At 35.3% G+C, this 23,043-nt stretch overlaps 1 protein-coding gene across 5 annotated transcripts in view; it reads right to left on the bottom strand.

The window, feature by feature from the left end:
• Positions 1 to 1,518: 1,518 nt before the first annotated feature.
• The window catches only part of CGNL1 (cingulin like 1), a 55,376-nt gene continuing 33,851 nt past the window's right edge, over positions 1,519 to 23,043 (bottom strand). For 3 of the 5 annotated variants that reach the window (XM_082290405.1, XM_082290408.1, XM_082290406.1), the window contains 11 exons: positions 20,081 to 20,287; positions 19,657 to 19,761; positions 16,285 to 16,437; positions 15,484 to 15,654; positions 13,561 to 13,722; positions 12,661 to 12,750; positions 6,956 to 7,039; positions 5,686 to 5,810; positions 5,031 to 5,139; positions 3,982 to 4,145; positions 1,519 to 3,638 (listed from right to left, as the gene is read on the bottom strand). In XM_082290405.1, coding sequence (XP_082146531.1) covers positions 3,494 to 3,638; positions 3,982 to 4,145; positions 5,031 to 5,139; positions 5,686 to 5,810; positions 6,956 to 7,039; positions 12,661 to 12,750; positions 13,561 to 13,722; positions 15,484 to 15,654; positions 16,285 to 16,437; positions 19,657 to 19,761; positions 20,081 to 20,287 — 1,515 coding nt within the window. In that variant the 3' untranslated portion in view covers positions 1,519 to 3,493. Of the gene's footprint in view, positions 3,639 to 3,981; positions 4,146 to 5,030; positions 5,140 to 5,685; positions 5,811 to 6,955; positions 7,040 to 12,660; positions 12,751 to 13,237; positions 13,273 to 13,560; positions 13,723 to 15,483; positions 15,655 to 16,284; positions 16,438 to 19,656; positions 19,762 to 20,080; positions 20,288 to 23,043 lie in introns of those variants that run through there. The other 2 variants (XM_082290407.1, XR_014226805.1) reach the window with 2 other exon arrangements.

The following is a 23,043-nucleotide window of genomic DNA, read 5'->3' as shown; positions in this document are numbered from 1 at the left end:
ACCAAGAGTTGTGGGGGGAAAACGTGCCTGGTGATTGAACAGTAAAAAGCACAGTGATGAATCAAAGCATTTGCATAGTACAGGATTCCTTAAATAAAGTGCAGTGCAGGGAAAACAGGTACAGGGGACAGCAAGAAGATGACAACTTTTCCTTTTTATTTCTTCAGGCACTAACAAGAGATACGATGCCTGAAAGATCTTAATGCTGTTATGAAAAGGGATGCCTTCCAAACTCAAGGGCATTAAAATGCATTACTGTGATGAGTATCTTTAATTTCATTACTTAGTGAGTGAGGAGTCTATGGAGGACAGGAGGATTTTCTTCACTTGTTTAACATTTACATATTTTGCACTGTATAGAAGCTGCCATGCAAAGATCTTGGAGCACTTGCCAAATGTTGGTGATTTAAAACATAAAAAAACTCTTGTAGAAGTTAGTTTGTCTTCTCTCTACAAAAACAGACTCAGAAAACCAAGGCCATTATAATCTCAGAAAGGACAAAAAGTTCACTGTTCACCATAGAGTACTTATACTGAGAGACAAGCATCCACTACAAAAGTCAGGTTAAGCTTATAGAAAACATGATTTAGCTGGGGTTTGTTTGTTTAAGAGATATTATAGTACCATGGAAGAAAACTGAAGGTCTCTACAGCCCAGAATTCAAGCCATGTCTCTATAATACACCAGAAACTCTGATGTTTATACAAATTTCTAGGGACTGAATGTCTTGTAACCACATTTCTTCAGATATAACCCCCTCTTGCTTCCTTTTATGGGTCAAGAGCTTGTTCTGAAATTCATTTTAAAATAGATTACATGAAAAAAAACAGGAAAATTTTTCTAAACTGAACTTTGACTTAAGATGAGCTTTGATCAAAGCAAACAGGAGATGAAGTGAACAAATAGGATGACCGTAAACTATTATAAAGTTTGTTTGTGGCAATCAAGATTATTTTACCATCACCATAGCTAGCATGTATCGAGAAACAGAGCTACCAACTGCTTGGTGAATTAATTGAAATATCCTTTTTCGTGTCTTAAGACTTTTAGTCAGATTATTTGAGAACTCTAAAGAGGAAATGCCATTGGCAAGTCCAAATGAACGCACTAAAGGCAAGTGCTTTTTCTGAAAACACAGATGGGGAGGGAAGTTTACTAAGAAGAACCACTGCCAGTAGGAGTCTGCAACAATATTGTCTTCCTCCTTCCAAGATCAAATGAGGAATCTTCTAGATGCTACACCTGCCACCTGCTTTACAAGTTACAGAGTAGCTATCCAAAGAGAAGAAAATGCAGAAATTTGTTTTCAACATCAGCATTTCCCAGATAATTATTTTCTTCTTATGTTCTAAACATGCAATTTTCATATCAAGCTATATGCACAAAGTAGAACTGAGAGCGCTGTTTATTTTAAGTGAATTTTTCTTTTACAGTTTAGTGTAACTGGAGGTAGATGCAGTATTGAGTAATTTTTTTCCAGTGGTTTGAAATAAATCATCTAGGAACATTACAGGATAGAGTACTGGGGACTGGAATCAGTTGCTTGAAGTTGTCTACATAAACATGCAAATGAAACAACAAATAAATCACAGCACTTTCTATGATGATTGTCAGTACAGTGTAGCACAGGTCTTCTTGGATGAAAGGCTGTTTCTGTGATGTCAAAATAGTAATGCTGATACTGCAAAAAATTCCATGTGTATGCTACTGGAAAAGATACAAGATTCAGATACAAAGTATTACAACTATGCCGTTCCTATTATTTCCCATATAACTCAAATGATCAAAAGCAAGTTGAAGGGAATTACATAGCAAAGAGTCTGTGATCTGCTATGCATGAATATATTTCTGACCTTGCAGAGGCAGGAGTTTCATTTCATGTAACTGTATGAAAATGGATACTGCCGTTGTCAGGACTTTTGCCTTAACCACATCTGTCAGCCTCACTTTCAGAGCTGTTAAATTTGTTCTCCTCAGCAGATTCCTTTGTGGGAATAATGGAAGCTCCCAGCAACTTCAGTTCACAATATTTTTTACAATTTCATGATTACTTGATCAAATGGAATGATGGAGTGCTCGCTAACCTGTAACTGAGGACAAATACTGATAAACAGACAGGACCTAAGTATGGTTTATTAACAAAATTTTGTAGTAATGCCCTTTCTTTAGAATTCTAGATTTGCAAAGGAGTAAAACCAGTCTGGTGTAATATAAATGGCAAAAAATATTTTTAGCAACAAAATAGAAATTTTTTTTTAAATAAAATCTTCAATGCTCTTTGTTTTAAATTTCCCACAAAGTTTGTTGAATAGATGGATAACCCGAAATACAGATACTTCTGTCAACTGAAATACTGATATATATATATATATATATATATATATATGCACATATGACCATACACTGCAATATATCACCATAAGACGGTCAAGAAGAACTTAGAAAGAAAAATGAGATACATGCTTTCTGATTCCTTGGTGCAATTGCTTGCCAGCAGCATAAAATTTTCGTATCAATTAACAGATTTAAGCACGTACTTAATTCAAAGACCACAGGTAATTTTACTGGAACGAGTGGGACTCTTTAGAAACTTGCAAGATAAGACTGTCCCAATGTCCTCAAATCAGCAGGCCTATAACATTCTGCCTCTGGCAGAACTGAATTCCTTTCAGGAAATGAAAGATACCAGGTAATAACTGACATCACTCTCGCCCTTCCCTACTAAAAACAGAAAGCTTCCCAAATGAAGTTTACAAGGAAGTGGAAGGCAAGCCTCTCATCATTCAGATGTGCTAGTCCTTTTAAAGTCAACAGGCAGGATTAACATTTGACCTCTAATATACAGAACACATACAATAAAACTTACACTGGTTTTAAAATGTACTTCCTGGCCCAGGAACTATGAATCTGCTCTGTAATGCATGAAATGTATTAATTTTCATTTGTTTTCCTCTTAGTGAAAACCCAAACATAGCATTCGATATAAATTTAAAGATTTTACATATCAAACTGATTTATGTAATATTCAAAACTTTACAAAATAGTACTAGTCAATAAAAAGATCAAATTTAAAATATTTACATTTTATACATAATTTCCCCTTACTTACAATTATTAAATAATCTTCCATAGTTTCTTTAATTTTAGGGAAAAGCTTTTAATAACTAAAAACTAATTTTGAATTACTATTAGATGGCTTTTTACTTGAACAGAATTTTAGCAAAATGGCATCTCCAATGTGAAACATTATCCTCATGTTTTCAATAGCAGTTATATATATATATGTATCTTGTTTTACAGCTGTTTTATAATGAAATCCTGTTTTCTATAATAAACAGTGGAGATCTAAATAAGCAAATGGCACAGTACGGATGGAAACAATATATTCCCAACTCTTAAATCCCTTTATGTCATTTGGCTTCTAGAATATCCAGTTTCTTGATAATTTATGTTATTCTTCCAGTACTTTCAAGGAATTGCATCCATACTTATTTAGATTTTTGTGTCATCATCTTTTGAAAAGTTATTTCCTAAAGGTACTTCACAGAGACTATCACCATCCGTGCTGAAATCATCATCGTCGTCGTCCTCATCATCAGAATCAGCCAACACTTTACTTGGTGACTTCTTCAGTCTACTAAAACAAAAGTGCACATATTTGCTATTAAAACAGCACATCTGTGTTCATACACACAGAACACTTATACAAAGCTTAAAACATTGACAGGCAGGATTTACACTTTTGAAGGACATCAAAGTGCTCCAGCAGGGGTAGTTTATCACAGACTACATCTTACATGAAAGAAACATGCACAAGATCAAGCAATGACATTTTCCAACACATCTAGCTAAAGTGGCAGAGAGGGGAAAATGTAAAGTTTGCACACTGGAATGTTCACAGATGGCTAAACAGGAGCAAGCGGTCAAACGTGTGAGTAGTGGTGTGATACAGAACCGAAAGGTCTGACAACTCATCCTACCTTAACTCTTTTTTTGCAGTGTTAAGCTGTCCTTGCAATTGTTCATTGATGTCTAGTTGCTCTTCAAGTTCTCTCTGAAGTTTCTTTTTAGCATTTTCCAGTCTGTCTATTTCTTCTTCAGCTTCTTCAACTTGACGTTTCATTGCTTTCAAACGCAAACTCAACTGCAATATTTACATGTCATCTGATTAGAGGACTATTTTAATAAAGGAATTTTATTCTTCCAGCATCTATGAGAGGGAGAATAAAAACAAAACTTTGCCAGTGTAGTGACACTGTAATCCTCTGCTTCAGAAATATTTGAAAGTCAGCATTAGACTTTAAGAAAAATAATGTGGTATGATTTTTTCACAAAGAAAAACCAGCAACAAGCAAAGAGAGCTTTGGTACAGTAAGGCAGTATTATGTGATAGCAAGAGCTGGTTATCAATTAGGACAGACTAGAGTTGTACATGTGTCTAAGTTAAGCAACTTTAACAGACAGATACTATAAAATACATTTCAAAAACCCAGAGGATCTTTTAAGATCATTCCCGTAATGGATGTCTGCAATTTGAAACATGCTGTTCATTCTCCAGGCAGAATATTAGCTGTTGGCTCACATGCTGAAAGAAACCATGTTTTAAGCAAGGAAGCAACAGAGACCACAGTAAATGGTAGAGCACATTGCTATTAGAACATCAGTGTATGCTTAATACTTACAGCCTATATTTAACAGTAAACAGCTTCTTTTTTTAAACAGAATTTTATGGTGGCAAAACAGAATATATTACTTGTTGGTGTGATGAATTACTGTCTGTTATTTGCTTTATTTCTTGAATTAGCATTGCTTCTGGAACTGCTTTCTTCTCATAATTTCCAAAATTAGTAACAATTTAGTACTAGACAAAAGCACATGATGCAATGGCAGCTGCAAATACCACTAAATGGGAGTTCATAAACTACAGAGTAAACAGAATCTACCTACATTCTTCTCGTATCTTTTATACATGATGGTTTATGCGAGTAGGATTAATATCAGATATTTGCATATTAGTCTTTCCCTCTACCTGGTCCTTCTGATCAGTCAATGACAGATGTTCATCATCTACTTGCAACATTAACTCCTTCACTTTTCTCTCAAGTCTGCGGTTACTTAGTTGGAAATTAGCTCTATCCCTAGGAAAAAACCAAAACAAACAAAAGACAGGTTTGTAAAAGAGGAACTGAAATACTCCCAATCCTGATAATACAGTTCCTTAGCAATGTTCTAAGAATTAAATAATACTAAAGGTTGATGCTTGGAACTACTGATTCCATGCAACATATTGAGAAATTTGTTCAAAAACAGCAATGACTGAGGAGAATTTCTTCTGTCACCACAGCAACATTTAGGAACAAAAATATACTCCTCCAAGATTAAACAAAAAATGAACATGAAACTGGATGTCTCACAGTACAGTTAATATTTCTAATCCTGTTACTGATATTAGGTATTTATAAAATAAGGAGCTATGGAACCATGTTAGCACTGTGCCCAGTTTTAAATTTTAAGACAAACTTCTATTGTGCTCGCAGTCAAAAAGAAAATCTGCAATACTTTCATGAAACAGTAACCATTTTAATTTGATGAAAAGTTAATTGCAATAGAGTCCTAATATTAGCAAGAGGCCATAATAACAAACATAAACATGCATGTTTTGATCTTAAAATAATTGCTTTTACCTCTCCTCATTTTCAAGTCGTTCTTCCAGCTCTGTGATCCGTGCCTCCATCTGAGCAACAAGTCCCTCTTTATTGGATCGGTAAGAACTCTCCAGGTGAAGGATTCGGCTCTTCAAGTCCTTGTTCTATAGTTGGAACACACTTGGTTAATACACATTTATTCAGATTGACAAATATCACCTTAATACCAAATTCGTGTCTCCAGGAAAACACATACCAGTGTGTACAGTGATCAGTATATTATTTAGTAAACATGGAAAGTCATTGAGATTTTACAGTTTACTACAAACAAATTTTCTATTACTGTGCCTTATTGAAAAGAATTTACTGTTCAGCTTCAGTTAAAAGTTTTAGGATTAAATAGACCCTTAAACTTCAGATAGTGCAAGCACCTTCTCACAGTACTTTTTAATATGCCAATTTTTTTGTTCAAATACTCTGTCAGATCTGTCTTATGCTCCACAAAATTCTTTTGTAAACTTCTCTGTTCTTCCCCTGGAAATCACTGGTGTATGGCTAGAACAAGTAGACAAAGAAATTATTTACATCCAATGCCACTTTATTAAAGGTATTACTGGGGTTTCCCCCCCATCCTTTCTTAACTATCCAATGCTACTCCTGCTATAAAAATAGTTTGAAAAAGATTTGTAAAAGCAGACTTTTGCTCAGATTTGCAGTTTCATTTTTCTGAGGCTATGTAATTTAGGTTTTCAATGAGGACCTAGTGAAAGAGTTGACAGAAAAAAAAACCCCAACAAATCAAGTTACATGAGGAACAGAAAAATAAAGGTCTGTATTACAGAAATTCAAAGCATGATCTCAGGTCTCAAACACAGAAAAAAGGACTATGACAGGAAAATGAGAACTAAAGTATAAGAACGTGCACAGTATATACCAATAGGTGGCATTCTTTTTTCTCAAACAATTGAGATCAATGTCACCTAACTTAAGGCACCAAATTAGGTGTGTTGTACAAACATGTTCTCTAAATTCCCATTACAATCTGGTTTATGTTCTTGAGTTTGTAAATAATACTATGACTTGTTAAGATAGCTTTCCTCTGGATCTCAGCTAAGGGCTATGATAAGTAATCTTGTTTTCAAAGACCACTGAACTGCAGAAGAATTGTTTACTACTACAGAAGAAAACTCTCAGCTAAAATCACAATTACTTGAAATTATATTTTCAACAGCATTCCTGAAGTACTGTTAAGCCTTGGCAGAACAGCTCCTCCCAAGCAGTCAAAGCATTTACTACCAGACATAATTACCTGTCTTTCCAATGAAATTTTGTCACACTCCAAGTCTTGCTTGATAGCTCTTTCCTGAAGTAGCTCTGTCCTCATTTGTTCAATCTAGTAGAGAAAGATAACAGAAATTTTAATAAGAGTCTTAATTTACATTTATCTATATGATATGTATGTGTGTATATATATATATAAACTACATATACCTATGCAATAAGCACTATGTTCTTTCTTAGAACTCAAGACATACACATGATTTCAGATGAGCTTTACAGCTACAATCCTGGACAAAATTTTCTGCTTCAGGAAGTCCATGTTATTCCCAGTACTCATTCTAGGCATTTCACACCCACACTGGATATTGTTGATGTTCACCATATACATTCTGTAGCAAGGAACTGAACTCTAAGCTGTTGTATGAGAGACATATCATGTGGCAAGACATGAGTTCTGGAACATCACATCCATCTTCAAATATCTTTTCCAGTTGTTTCCTTCATACTTAAGTCTGAACCTCTGAAACAGCACCTTACCTTTAAGCTGCTGACTAGTCTAAGTAAAGTTTCACTTTATTAAACACAGACTGGTACCAAGAAATGCCTAGAGCTCAGTGAAACATTTCACAGACAATTGCGGTTTTCTCTATGTATAGTAGTGGTAAAAGCTGTTTTTCAACAGACACTGCTTCATGATGGATACAAACACAGCTCTCCTCCTCCAGTCAATTTGTTGGTTGTACTGGAGGGGCACCAACTTCTAGATTTGGAGGGGGGGGGTGGTGTTTGCTTGTCTTTTTCTACAGTATCTCTTAATATTTCCACTCCATATTCAACAACCACAAGGAAGATTATATTCTCCATGTATAAAGATGTTAAAAGGCTACCTGATCAATACAAACTCAAGACAAGAATGCAGAATCAGTTTGTTTTACCTCACTATTGGACTTGATTGGAAAAAAAAACTCAGCTCAAAGAGAAACTCTGAACTGCCTAACAACTGCTACTGAAACTTTGGTGCTAAAGGACAAAGTTTTTAAGTCTACTGAAATACTTTTCTTGCTTCCAATCTTGCTGAGATTCCCTGCAAATCTTTAACAATGCCTTTACAGGCACAGCAAATGTTACCACAGCATTTGTGGTTTACACTGCACAGGGCTTACTATGATAGATATCATCTGGGGAACACAGTGAATATCTATATCAATTACTATACCTGCAAAAAAAAGACTGATAAAGATCTCAGTGGCCACAGCATTCCTCCCAGCTTTACATCAGTTACAAATGAACTTGCATAAACACACCATCCCAGTTACGCAACTCTCAGTTACAGATTTATCCCAGTAAAGGTCTTTCAAAAATCATTGGGAATTCTTGCATAAAAAAATCCAAAAGCAATGCTAAGAATGTGAAGGTTAAACAAGTACAGCAGATGAAAATTTACCCTTGGCCTTATTTTTTAACCACATCGTAATATTAAAAGATACATTTTTAGTTAATCATGTTTAAAGGAAGTAATTTGCACTGTTTCTGGAGCTTGGAAATTGATATATGAATACAAATAATGGCAGCAATGCATGCAGTTGCATATGTTATGTCACAGTATGGTTTCAGAAGAGTAGAAGGCATTCCTGAAAACTAAGGTCATAACAGCTACTAGAATACCAATGGTAGCACGTGGCTGTGTTCTCAACAGCTGGGTAACTTCTTAAAAGCTCTCACTGTCACATGGAAGCCCAATAATAACAATGTTTTATACGTTATATAGTAAAATATTATATAGTAAAGTATTATTTTATAGACACAAATTAGAATCACATGTGTACAATAGCTGTATTTAGTAATGAAATGTATGAAAAAATTTATAATATGAGGGATTACATAGAATTTATTCTGCTGTAATTGCTGCACCAAGACAGACACAGGAAAAAATAAAGCTAAATTTGTGGTAAAATGAATGACTAATTAAAAATGTAGCTGTTAACTGAAGAATGGGGTTTTGTTTTATGTAAAAACTTGCTTAATGGACCACTCTGAGGTTCCACTGTGCTCTTACTGTGCTCAGAGGCTGTAACAAATTTTTGCAGCCTTCCCAAGACTCAAATTAAGGAATTATTTAGAGGACTAATATAATTAATTAGGATTAATTATATTTCCAAGATGACTGCTACTGTTGTTGGACACCTCTTGATAAAAGCAACCTCACAGAAAAGTAGTAGGAGTAGAGCAAAAGTGCTGTATCTGATTAGGATCAGAAAGCTATGTGCAAATATATACAAGAGCTTGTAAAAAGAAAAGGGCAGCAGATACACTTCTTGCTGGAGGAGATATAAACTGTTTTATCATCTTGTGATTTTCAACAGTAAACACATAATTAACATGCACAAAGGAGAAAAGCAGTTGTCTGCCAAAATGTGCTCAAAGTTCCACTTATTTCACAGCAGTAAGATGTAGCAGTTTCATGCTCCATACTCTCTGTGTGTACCACATGGAACTTCATGTTCCACGTTCTACCTTTCCTACATCTAATATATTATAATTGTGTTAAAAGAATAAACTATTTCTGCAGCTTAAGGCAACACTTACCACAGCTGGATTTGAAGAATGCTAACAACAAAGAATTGAGAAAAGCAACTGTATCAGATTTTACAAAGCTTTATCATTTTGTGCCAGCTTTACGATTAAAAGCAGCTGTTGTGTTCAATACTAGTGAAAGCAATTTGATTTCTAATAACTTAGATGCCATCAGTATTGTTTACCATCTTACAGGTTTGCAGCCTATGTTTCTTGTTAATTCCTAATGGGGGTGTGTGCGTGTGTGCCTTAGACAATTTCCAAGTGACCAAAAAACCCATTGATTAATAAAGAAGAAAACTAAAGCTAAACAAATCCCTCTGGTACTTCAAAATTGAAAAGCAACTTTCATATCCAGATTTTTATTTCTTCGCTTTCCACAGCCAGTGACAGCTAGAGAGCAGGTATACAGATCTCCACTGGGAACATTTACCAAAAGGAAGCAAATGATGCAGACAGTGCAATTTTATCCTTCTCTATTTATTCTAAAATTATAATGAAAACTAGTAAGTCCATTTTTCACACTTATTGGAAACGACTCTGAAGTCAATAGACTCCTGCTCACATTTTCACAGAACACAAGAATTGATGAGGGTATCTTAAGGATTTTTCAATTATGTTTACAAAGTCAATATGGCAAGAGATACTTCATTTCACTTGTTCATAGGAAAAAAACTATCACATATTAAAAGATGTCCTGTCCCTGCTCACTTTAGACTCCAAGAGCAGCTGAATGCTCTAGCTTTCCGTGTGTGGGTGTGGGTGTGGTTTGAGCATTTTGGTCTTTCTAGAGTTAGTAAAACCTTATAATTTAAAAACTAATAGGATATGACCCACTTTTCCCCAAAATTTTTTTCTGCTCCCACTCTGCTGTGGTACTTCTTGAGAACAAGGCAAGAGGAGAAGAGAACAGTGTGTCATGCAGCCATTCAGATTCAAAAGCGTGTTTAAATTAAAAAAGAATAACATTTCATGGCAAGTGAAATGTGAACTATTAGTCTTGCCAATGTTTATTCAAACATTCAGCTTTATGTAAAATAGAACCAGTTGTTTAAATTTGTTTTTACTGGAAATTTCAGTATTATAATTCATTATCAGTATGTTAAAATAACATATTTATAGTAATAGTTTTAAAAATGTAGAAGAATACAGATATTACCAAAACAAATCCATTATTTCACTTGTCATTATAAATGCTTAGCAGACCCTGAAATACTCTTTAGTAATTTGACTACTTAGTCATTCTGGCATAAAATCAAAACAAAGCAACCTTTATAACTCATGTGTGAAATGAGAAATTCCAGACCTCAAAATAAACACGTCTTTTACCCATTATATAACATTTTAGTCACCAAATGGTATTTCAGGTTTCCATTCAGTTAGCAAATTAACTTACTATAGTACCCGCTAGTGCAGCTATGACTATAGTACTTTTATCCCAGGTTTACAATACAGGCACAGACTCCAGTATTAAAGGCTTCCTGATTTAACAATAGCATGACCCCACATTATTATGGGTCCCTTACATTCTATGTCACCCACTGACTCGGAGTCTGTACAATATCAGTGAACAACAGCAGAAAGTCTTTATTACAATCAAATAGAATCTCCGTAACCTGAGTTCAAACAAAGTAGCAATGGTGCCTTGGTGCTTCAAGGATGCGTGAGAGAAAGCTGAGCTCTACCTCACTCTAAACTCTCCAGCTGTCTCAGTGGAATACACAATTTCATTGAAAAGACACAGAAACTAAGATTTTACTTTCTGTTCTCCCTCTGAAGCTACAGCTATTCAAAAGAATGTCAGCAGGTGGGTTTTTTTTTTCTGAAGAAAGAAAAATGAGAACAGAACAGATTATTGTGGGTACCTCAATGCTAATTGTCCCCTGAACTTCTAGGAAATTACTATGAGCTGTAGTACTTCATGTGGCGTTACAGTAGCAGATGTGCTGTAATGATACAGCACATAATTATGCATCAGTTTCACATCTTTCAGAAAGCAAAAAGAAGGCAAAGAACATTATCTAAGCCATGATATTCCAAGACAGCCACATCACTGTATTTCTTTCCATGAACTAATACAATATTTGCATGACCTGACTACTCAGCCATGGATGTCTGGCTGCTTTTGCAGTAATCAGGCCCTATACTGTACTTTACTGATTTATTATAAATCTTTGTTACAGGACCTATAATTTCTTACGTCAGTTCTTTCAGAAAACTTGAATAATATTATAAAGGCCTCTGTCTTCAAACCAATGAACTCCTAATTCTCTTAAGACTTGGTCATTTCCAACTCAATGGTCTCATTTCCAATACATTCACTCCACTTCCCCCCACCTGTACCTTCACTAGCCTTATTGAAGAGAGAGGTAAAGTATTCCTTTATTTGAGAGGGCATACCTGGATTACTTTTTATCTTGACTGAGGCCTCATTATACAGTCTCCACAACTTCTTTCCTCTACTTATATAGTCAAAAACCTTTTTGTTACTTGTTTGAGTTACTGTGATAGGTCTCACTTAGCTCAGCAAGTATCATTTTATCTTTACATTTTCTGCCGCATGAGACACAACCTCATTAATAAATCCTTCTTCCCCTCTTTCTGGGCTATCAACTTATATTACACTTCTGGAACAAAAGACTGATGTTTTTATGTGGAAAATGCTTTCCAATTGTCTTGTCTTTGATGCATCTTAATCAGTTTTTACACTTGTAATGAAAATAAAGCTTCCTCTTTGTTGAAACTGGCTAGCATCCTTGGTTCAGCTGACTTCCTTAATTAAATCCACGATTTCCTAAAGCTCCTCCTCCTCATTCTTTGAAATTAAGAGTCTATTATGCTGTCTATTATGAGTAAGATTAAAATTGTGATCTTTCAATATAAGAGACTCTTCACAACAAGCTTACTGGTCTTCAGTCTTTATATCCTGTGTCTGTTTTCCAGTTAGAACAACAGGAAAAAATTGGTCTGTGGTGATGTGGAGGGAGCATATTTAAGCATGTTGGTGAACCTTGGGTTTTTTGGATTTACATGCTCTGCCTAAGTATAGCATATAAATCCTATTGCTAATCACTATTTAGTTGATCAATATGGATTGTGATCCTAATAAAACTTTTTCATGGAATCATGAAGCAAAAGCTGGAAAACTTGTTCAAGTACCTGCTCTCTGCACCTGCTGATCCTCTCAGACAACAAATCCGAGTTATTCTTTTCTTCATCAAGCTCAAGTTCCAGGTGAGATAACTTGTCCTAAGTGGAACAAAGAAAAGCAACCTCAACATACTACTTTCAATCCTCTTCAGATTGCTACCAGGGCATTCTTCCTTAAACTTCAAGGACTCAAGGTGTCTGAAAGACTAAGCTTGAAAATTGTAATGCCTCTTAAAACACCCAGCAAAAGAGAAGGCAGGTAGATAAGCCTTTAGAGTGAATTTATTTGATAGAAGTAAAATAAACATTTTGTTTCCTTTTTTTAATCACTGCCAACTATTTCAAGAAAATAATAGACATTCTATAATGTTTCTAGAGACTGTTTTTGAATGTCTGCATTACATTATACGTTTGGAAGACAAATTTCTTTTCATCTGAGTATGACATAAAAGATGTTTATTTATGAAAGTCAGATGACAGCCTAGTTGAACTGAACAGTTATGAAGCCCTGCAACAAGTTAGTTAGAGTCACAATGTTATTCAGACTCCTGAAATGAACTGGTATCAAAGGCTAAACAGAACTTACATTTCTAAATACTTTTGAAGTTCTGAATGATGGGCCTAGAAATGAAAATAATGCAAATTTGCATTATAAGCTCTAGATAAAATTCATTAAAAAGAAGTTAACTAAAATGATGAGAGAAAACTGTAATTTAGAACAAATCATGTTACAATAGATATGCTAACAAATCACCTTTAGCATATATCAGAATAATTCCTGTAGTAGTACTACATGGATTTTCAACAACATGAAGCTTTTTTGATTCCTTCCAAGCAGAATCCATGTGAAATACCAAAATTATTTTCATCTCTTCAAAGAAGTAACAAACCCTTAAGAATGTCTTTTACCTCCATTAGTTTGATTTGTCTTGCCCGATCATCTTTTAAGTGGTTTTTGGCTTCCAGTTCATACTCCAAGCTTTTCACAGTCTGTTCCAGTAACTGAGTTTTTGTTATTGCCTCATCCTGAGCTCTCTGGTGGTCCCTCAGGTTTTCTTCCATCAGACGCATCTGAAGCAATAAGATCATGGTAATACACTTCATGCTGTACTTCCTATAAACAAGGAATAGCAGTAAAGGGGACTCACTGCAAACACAACAGAACTGGAAGCATGACAAGAATTCCACTGAATTACTGGCTTTTCACAGTAATTTTTGTTTTATCCACAAGATGGCACCAAGAAAATAAACTTTGATTGTGACCTATAATGAGATGCTTCATATATACTACATGTTTTACACTGACAATTATCCACGGTGAGGTTCTTAAAATTTACTTCTTTTTACCAAGTTACAGTAAGCCAAAATTTTGATAATTTTCAAAATGGTTAAATGTTTCAAAATGTTTGGAACTTTTACAATATTACTCCTTTCCTTGTCAGACTCCCAATACTTTAGCTTTTAAATAACTATATAGTTTATATGTCTGATGCACTTTGATGACAGCATTTTACCCATTACATAATTGCATATATGTGTGTGTGTGTATAATTAGTAGGTACAGTGTGGCTGTCTGCTGAGGACAAATGTTCCCTATTCAACAACTGCATGTCCTCAATAATATTATCCAAAACCTTCATGGTACTTTAAAAATATATATAAGTGAGATGGGTTTTAGGTGAAATCATGACCATTCCTTGCACTTGTAAATTAACTTGTAACACATATATAATACAGGATGAGAGGGTTTTTTCTTTAATAGTTTTCCCACATTCTTCCTCTGTTTCAAGTGCTCATTTTAGTAATGAAGCTAAAATAATGTATTAGTAAATATTCAGAGAGTTTGCTATCTACTGCTAAGTCCTGACAGCTGCATGACTTGGTGAACAGCTAGTTAAGTGCAGGGATCTGTACATTAATAGCCTTTCATATCCATTTAATGTTTCAGAATGACATTGAATTGTCAGCTTTCAAGATGGGTGTCTTCTGTGTATCCACAGAGAACCTGGAAGAGATGCAGCAGTGAAGAGCTCCTATATTGCCTCACAAGACTGTTTACAAAGGCTCTCCACTCCTGAATGGAATAAATACAGAAAAAAGACATAACAATATACAGAAAGTACTCTTTCTTCTATTGCTGTTTTTCATTGAATTTAAAACACACTTTCTAAGGGAAGAGGGTGATATAAGAGAAGTTCTAAACTGGAAAAATCCTACTATTAAAATATTCCATATAGAGAAAATATCTGTGACCAATGTATTCTCATAGTTCTTCCAACTGCAGAGCAAATATGTGCAGATTTTTAAAAAACTGGATTGTCTTTATGGCAAAATTTACATACTGCGAGGCAGACACTTCAAGACTGGTTGATTCTTGCTTGCACAGACATGTTTGTCATTTAAATCTGCAACTTGGCTCATACAAAAGGAGAGGAGAATGTATGTCTATATGTTTGTTTGCTTGTTTTTCCTAAACAACTGGTGGAGGATTTTTCCTGATCAAAAATATTTCTAAATTTTCAATTCCTTCAGTAGCAGGCATTAAAGAGCAGCAGATCATCAATGGAATCCTTGTCATATCACTTAAGGTGCATTCATTTGTCAAACACTGCATTTATCTGTCCTAAATAGGAAACCCTATTTCCCCAGCAGAAATAACAGGCTGATCACTACCATGAATAACAAAATTCAAAAGCATGCTGAGATCAGCCTCTCATGATGCACATGAGAGTACACAAAAGCGTAATAGCAAACATTCACTATCTTGAAAACTATCTCCACTGAATTCTAGGTCAAAGGTGAGAATTTGTCACTGAACTTATGAGTCATTACCTCATCTTGCATTCTTATGTTCATCAGGCGTGATTTTTCTACTTCAATGCTTTTCTCCTTTAATTGCCTCTGCAGATCTGAAAATTCCCTGCGATTTTTCTCCTTGTATTCATCAAACTGGCTCTGAAGCTCCAGAGTTGATGTTCTTGAGATCTCTACCATTTCAGACATCTGGGCAAAAAGTACATATACAAAAGGTTCTATTGTGCTTAATGAAACAAAGGTTTTTTCTCCAGGTTCAGTATTCAGCTCAGTATTTTCAGACAGAAGATTTATCCAATGTTCCCAAATAAATTCATTTCTATGCAGAAGTAGGAAAACACAAAACAGTAAGGGTAATTTCTAATAGTATGTGTGGCAAGACTTTTCTCTTTTGGTCTGTCAGCAGTTCTTCCAGCTGAGTGACACAATGAACAGCACAGTCACACTTCAGTATGTCAGCATTATCTGTATAGTTTAAACACAGATGGCACAATAACTCTGATGCAGAAGCATTTTGAGAATCAGCTATAAAACTCTGAAATATCACTGTACTGTACATGAGAGCTGAACTCAGATCTGGGATCTGGTTTATACAGAACTGGTTTACAATGCCATTTTGAGATAGTGGTGTTCCAATCACTGTTCCAGCCCTGAAAGCTTTTAATAAGAGCCTCTAGGTTAAAGAAATCAATACTAAACTTTGAATTTTACTTTCTTTTACACATTTCAAAATATATAATTCTTTACAATGTGCCAGTTCATTTAATTCTGTCTGGTAGATATTCAGATCCCTGCAGCCTCTTGGGGGTGAATTCATACCTCCTCCTGTAACTTCTCAACAGTCTTGCTCAGCTGCAATCGTTCATTCTCCATTTCATTCTTTATCTGCTTTAACTGCTCCTTCTGCTGAGTTTCATCTTTTAACTGCTGACTTAACTGCTGCCGTTCCTGTGAAATGCAACGGGTGTTCTCCTGCAGTAGATTAAAAATACATATAATGAAATGTAGACCATCTTTTCTAATGCCTTAAAGGAATGTTACTTAACACAATAATATCAGAAGCTGCTGTAAAATTAAGAAAAATTTCAGGTCTTACAGTTCTCTAGCTAGAATAGGACAAACACTGGTACGTCATGCTAGAAACAACTGAATGTCCATTTATACCTCTTTTCTTAACTCAGGTATTAAAACCATGATGCAATGGGAGTGTTGTTACCAACTACCCAAATACTGCAGTTTCCTCAGCGTCTACTCTTTCAGTACACTATAGTGAATTTCAGTATTTGAAATTTGAATGCCCTATAGGACAGCTTCAATGGTCAACTTACATATAATCTCTAATTTGAGTGCCCTTCAGGTACAAAAATCCTTGAGCACTTCTCAGTGGAATTGGCTGGCCTGTCACAGTGTAACTAGAAGTCAGGCAAACAGCCTGTCAGTTGCCAATTTAAAGGCAATTGTTAGTGGCAATTAATTACTTTGTAAAGCTGAAGTGTTATTATATAAAAAGAGAATGAAATGGGGGAAATGAAAAGGAGTCATTTGTTTTCACACTAACCTAAAAGATTACTCTGATATTTCTCTATTTTTTCAAATAATAGCAGTTAATGTTCTCTATACAAAATTAGTCATTTATCTCAACTGATAACTGAAAATTAAGAATGTATTTCAACTTACAATGCTCTGCAATGCTAATTCTAGGTGCCTACCATTATCTACCACAATGAAAAGATAAACTTCCTATTTTTCCACCCAATGAAAGGATCCCATGCTCTAATTGTTTAATTTAAAAAGCACGGATTACTTGATGCTGCCATCCATAATGCTGGTGTAGTTGTTGTTTTGTAAGATATTACAGTACCATATATGCTATAGTTAAGGGGCATAATAATTAAGTCATTTCCCTTCTCAATGGTGCAAAAGTGTTGAGATGTATTTCATTCCCTGAGGTGGCTACCCTAAAACAGAGGTTAGAACACAACACAAAATGCTACAAAAGTACTCCTCACTTGACCATCCATAAACAAAATTTCAATATATATTGAGGGTGATTTTAGATGAATGCACTAATGCAAACTGTCTATTACAATTAAGTGCATACCAGCTTTAACTTTTCTGACTAGAAATCCAATGGAGGAGGAATAGACTTGGCTGTTTACAGTAACTGTTACAGTTCTCTTTGTATTGTCATTGTCTTTCTTATGCTAGTCCACCATTAGAAGTAATTTGTGTTATGTAAAAAAGCAAGATAGGACAGTCAGGAATTACATTTCCACTGGAATACACATTATTACAGTGCCAGAGTTTGTCATCTAAATTGTCAATGGTAACACAAGGCCAAATCAACCTACTGCACAAGATTATTCATTAGAACTACTCTAAAGACAGAAAGGCTGAATTGTTCTAAGCAAAAGGGCCACTGATTACATCCTGAGGTCTGTAAGTGCTCATATCCAGTGGATGAGATTGTAGAATCAGAAAAAGGATTAATTTTAGCATGCCAGAATTTAGACATAAGTTGTGAATAAAATGTCAAGACAGACTCTCCTGTCACCTTCCCTAGAATGCTTTGATTTGGAGACCCTGCTTGGAGGGAGCCTTATTTGGCACGATGACCTGAAGGATGCATAAACAGAAAAAAAACCCCACACTTTTCAAGCATCTTGACCCAAAGCTAATCAAGATGCAGGAGATGTGTATGGTGCATTGATCCATGTTACACAGGAAGGTCAAGTCAGACTGTGACAGAAGGGAGTTCTTAGGGGAGTGTACTAAATGCAAGGCAGTGATGAGCAATGCAGTGATTGTGTAGACTATCAGTGATATAGACAAGCAAACGAGGAGAATCAGTGAGGTAGAGCAGATAAACAGATTTAAAATGGGAAAAAAGAATAAAAGAAGACAACCAAAAACCAAGCCTGACCAAAAGCTTCAGAACACTTATTCATGTAGTTACAAGGAACATCAGCTTAAAAACATCATTTTGTGGAAACAAAACTCACTTACCCATATTGTTAAAACCTTATATTCTTGAAGCACATTCAATTTTAAAGACATAGAACTATTTTCTTGCTGTTGTTATTTTTTCTTTTTACCATAATTAACTGAACCATGAAAACATGCTAGTTAACACAGTCTTTCCTTGCTTTTTAATCCACTTAGAGACAAGTTACATTTTCAGATTTTCAGAACAGTAAAGTAAAATTTATGTTAAAGACAACAGGGGAAAACATCTATTCAATCAAAGAAGTGGCACTAGCAATTTACATGTCCTCACTTTTGAGTCTGACTTGTTTGATAGAATCACTTGAAACCTCAGCTTCTAAAAGCAAAACTAAGATAATTCTAAACTGATACTGTTGAAATCAATGCTTCCTTGGTTTATGTAAAAGGTGAATCAGAGAAGAAAAATTAGGTTTGTAGCTTTTGCAGACACAAAATATGAGGTCAGTGAGAACAGTTTCAAGATTTACAGACATTCCCCTTGTTACTAAATAGATCTGAACTTTCATGCCATCTGAATCACCCAATCTTGACTCATACACAACATTGCCAACATCCCTCTCCACTGCTCTGAAGTAGATGCATTCTCAACAGGTTTAATTTCTGGGCTAATCTGAAAGAAAGCATATCCTTTCCTGAACACTGGGTGGACTAAGGAGCAAGGTGGAAAGAGGACTTCATTCAGAATTTAAGAGGCTGCAAATCCTAGTGATATGTGTTAAACATCTCTGGTTTTGTGATTAAATATTCCAGTTCCATGCAACATTTGCAAATAAGACAGGTTCATAAAAATAGAGAAGCAAACATCCTGATATTTATCCATTAATATTTTTGTTTATATCCTAGTACAGCTTTTCATTCCTTTACATGTAAATACCTGCATGAATTGCATGAACATTGAAAATAATAAAACAGATATATGAAACCTTAGGCAGCTTGTTTGGCAATTAATTTCCCCGAAATTTTTCTAGATCCATGGAAAAAGAAAAAAAAACAACTTCAGAAAGAAAACTACTTTAATTTGATGATGCTATGGTTTCAGTACACATTTGAACATAGAAGTGAGGTCTAAACTTTAAAACAAAGTGTACCTCAAAAAGAATGAGACCTAGCTCTACAGAAAGCAATAGTGACTCAAGTAAACAGAAAATTTAAAATTTAAATTATCCAAACTCTTCTTGTTCTTACCTGCATATCTTCTAGCTGGCTTTCCAAAGCTGCTTTTAACACTAACAATTCTTTTCCCTCCTTTTCAGCATGTTTCAAAGCTTCTTCAAATTGTTGCTTCTCTTCCTGCAATGATGCAATTTGATACATTCAGAAACAGTGGCCAGGCCTTTAATCTGACAAGTAAACTGAGCTATAAAGTCTGTTCACTCTGGCCTATCACTGATTTCCTCAATCCCAAGGCGTGATTTGGTTTTACTCTGGTTTTCAATGGCAAAATCCTTCCTATACATGTCAGTTAACTGCATACTGCTTCTTGGCAACTTGCTAGTTTTCCTTACCCTTTCCTATGGCATTGTCCATCCTCCTCTTAGTCAGTTTTTATTCTACAATGAATCTATTGAAAACAGGAAGACTACTTAAGGGGCTTGTTTTCTTAACTTACCTCATATGTCTTTAATTTTTCCTTTACTGAATTTTCTTCTCCTTTCATATTATCAATTTGTTTGTGCAACTCCTCAATTTTCCTCTCTAGCTCAGTAACTTTTCTCTTCAATTGTTCATTTTCCTCAATCAGCTCTTTGACTTGATTTTCTATACTGTTTCGCTCCTCCTGTGCAGCATTTTTTTCACTTGCAAGGACAGCAGCACTCTAGTGGAAACAAATTATGTCATGTTTAAAAAAAAAAAAGAATTGATGCTGTTTTCCAACAGGAGTTTCATAAGGTGTCACAGCAAATACAGCTAGGATATAACATTAAAATATCAACAGAGATACTAACATTTAGCATTTTTTCTCCTTGGGCATATCTACAGATAAAGTAATACATGATAGCTGAACAGTCTCATGCTTGTCATCTCATATTTTCACCTTAACATCATCCTCCTTATTGCCCTAAAATATTTTGTTACCAAATCCCATTGTTAATGGTAATTGCTAATTCCGTTCCATTGGTAATTCCAAGTAAACTAAAGCATATAACACATAGGAAAAGCCATATGGACCTTTAAGGAAGAACATATTTATGAAGAGTGTCTTCCACAGCAACACAAAATTTAGGCAGCCTCACCCCACTGATGATTCCAAGCACTAACATACAACACACTACATCCACGCAACTATTTGTGGGGCTGCAGAGTAAATGACAGATAATATAAAGAGACCTTGACACTAAAAAAACAGTGGGGGTTCAACTTGTATTAAATACTGAGCTCATCTTGTATTCAAAAAGATACCGTTTTGGTTTTTTTTCAGAAACTCAAATCAATACAAAGCACTCACACAAATTATAATGAACTATGCATAACAACTTGTGGCAGTGGATTTCTGAATTTTTTTTGCAGGGCAACTGGCTGCAGCACATAATGTTTCAGAGCTAATCATCACCTTACCACTTACCCTCTAAAACACCCTACCATTTACTGTGAAAACCATGAGTGGAAGTATCTGTCTATATTGTTATACTATCTGTACTGTTGTAACACAGACCAGGTATCTACTCATAAACATTTAATTCTGTAAAGAGCTGGAAGGATTTAATCTTTGCTCTTCACTGACTTCTCATTCAGAATCCCCTCTAAAGAACATAAAAGAACCCAAGACATAATGGGTGGTTCTTGCCCCTGGGCATTCAGGGGCTGATACAAAACAGAACTCTGTACAAAGATCTGGTTCTCAAGTGCAGCCCCACTGCCTTCTACACCAAGACCTTAAACAATAGCAAGAACACCAGAACAGACATAGCAATCAATCTAGACCAGGATTCTCTCTCACAGCCAAGGCTGATGCTTACAGGCAAAAAGAGGAAGAACAATCATGGGGCAAGCCTTTCCTTATTATAACACTCTCAGCTCTCACTGGTTTTCTTCCATGAATGTATCAGCCATTAATTTCTCTAATCCTTCTCAAATCCATTTATACCTTTTGGCCTCTACATTATCTGATAACAACAAGTAATTACACATTAATTACCAAACACAACATTTTTGCATGTGAAATTGTATTTATCTAGGTGAAAACAAAAGAAATCCTATCAAACTACTCAGAAAATATTTTGTGAAGTATTTTATGAAAGCATGAAAATAACTTTTCATTTATGCTATTTTTGATTGTTGCTCTTGATCTTCCCCTCCTCTTACCCAAAAGCAATAAGCAAAGTTATATAAAAGGGTGTTTATAAAGAGTGCCCTCACTAGACTGTTTTCTAGCAAGCAACAGCTTCAAAATCATGCAAATTAGATAAAGCGGTAACTCAGAAAACACTCAGACTGTCTACAGGGTCAATGAACTTATTATACAAAAACTGGCAGCATAAGCAGGCTGACAAGTTCTGGTCTTTTGAAAATACTGAAAAAACTTGTTCTTCTAAGTACATTACTAGTTAAACACTCTGAAATAAATCTCTGTTGACTCTTTAGGCTTTTGCATACTGAAATTTCAATAGCATGTATATATTCCTTTAATTTTTGCTTTCTGCATGCAGCGAAGTTTTACTAATTAGCAAGCACTCCACCAGTGGCTCCTTTTAGTCTCATTTCTCCTTTCTGGAGCTGAGTGAAAGCAGCTGAGGCATGCTGGGGAGTTCAGGGAAAGGAATGCTGATTTGTCTGTTCTTTTTCATCCAACTGCCTACCCGGGGCTGCACAGTAAGACAGGACTGCAGTAGACCCACATGAGACCTGGAGATTCCACCACATCTACCATGGTTTGCTCTACTTTCCCAACACAGGAAGCAGTATTTACTTAAAAGTGGATGCACACATACACAAAAGCAAACAACGCAACAACCCCACCCCAGAGATCTACATACATAAATAAACACAAAAGTAACATCTATCTATATATATGATTTAACCTAAGAGGGTCAAAATTAAGTTCAGATTATATAGATGCAGTCATTATCTAGAGATCTGCTCCAGCCTGCTTTTTGTTGTACATACCGTAGGATACAGACTCAAAATTAAACTAAACTATTATTTGCTCTCATTTTCACGATGTATTTCAGTAAGTTAGCAAGAAGATAGGTGAGTATATGTAAAATGTAGAGAAGCATAAAGGGTAGGTTGTGAGTATTATCTTTATTAACCTAATTTAAAATCTTGGAAATAAATTAGGTATATAAACAAAACCTTCCTAAAGTTCCAGCTGATTGAGTGACCAGCACTTAGCCAGCAGATCTTCACAGGTCTAATGACCTTGGCATCATTACAAGGGTTACACCTGCCCAACGAAATTCTCTAACATGTTAAGTACAAAATTCTTTCACATGCATATACTTTTCCAAAATGGTAGAAAACTCTCTTCGTATATATAGGGAGCTGCACTGTATTGTAGTTGGAGATTGAACATTTTTCTTACTTATATTCTGAGGAGAGTACCAGGAATTTTCTTCACAATGCGGTTTCACT

Source organism: Coloeus monedula (assembly GCF_965178545.1).
Source record: "Coloeus monedula genome assembly, chromosome: 14".
Classification (NCBI taxonomy): Eukaryota; Metazoa; Chordata; class Aves; order Passeriformes; family Corvidae; genus Coloeus; species Coloeus monedula.
Note: the sequence above shows the minus strand (reverse complement) of the source record. Positions and strands in the feature narration are given on the sequence as shown.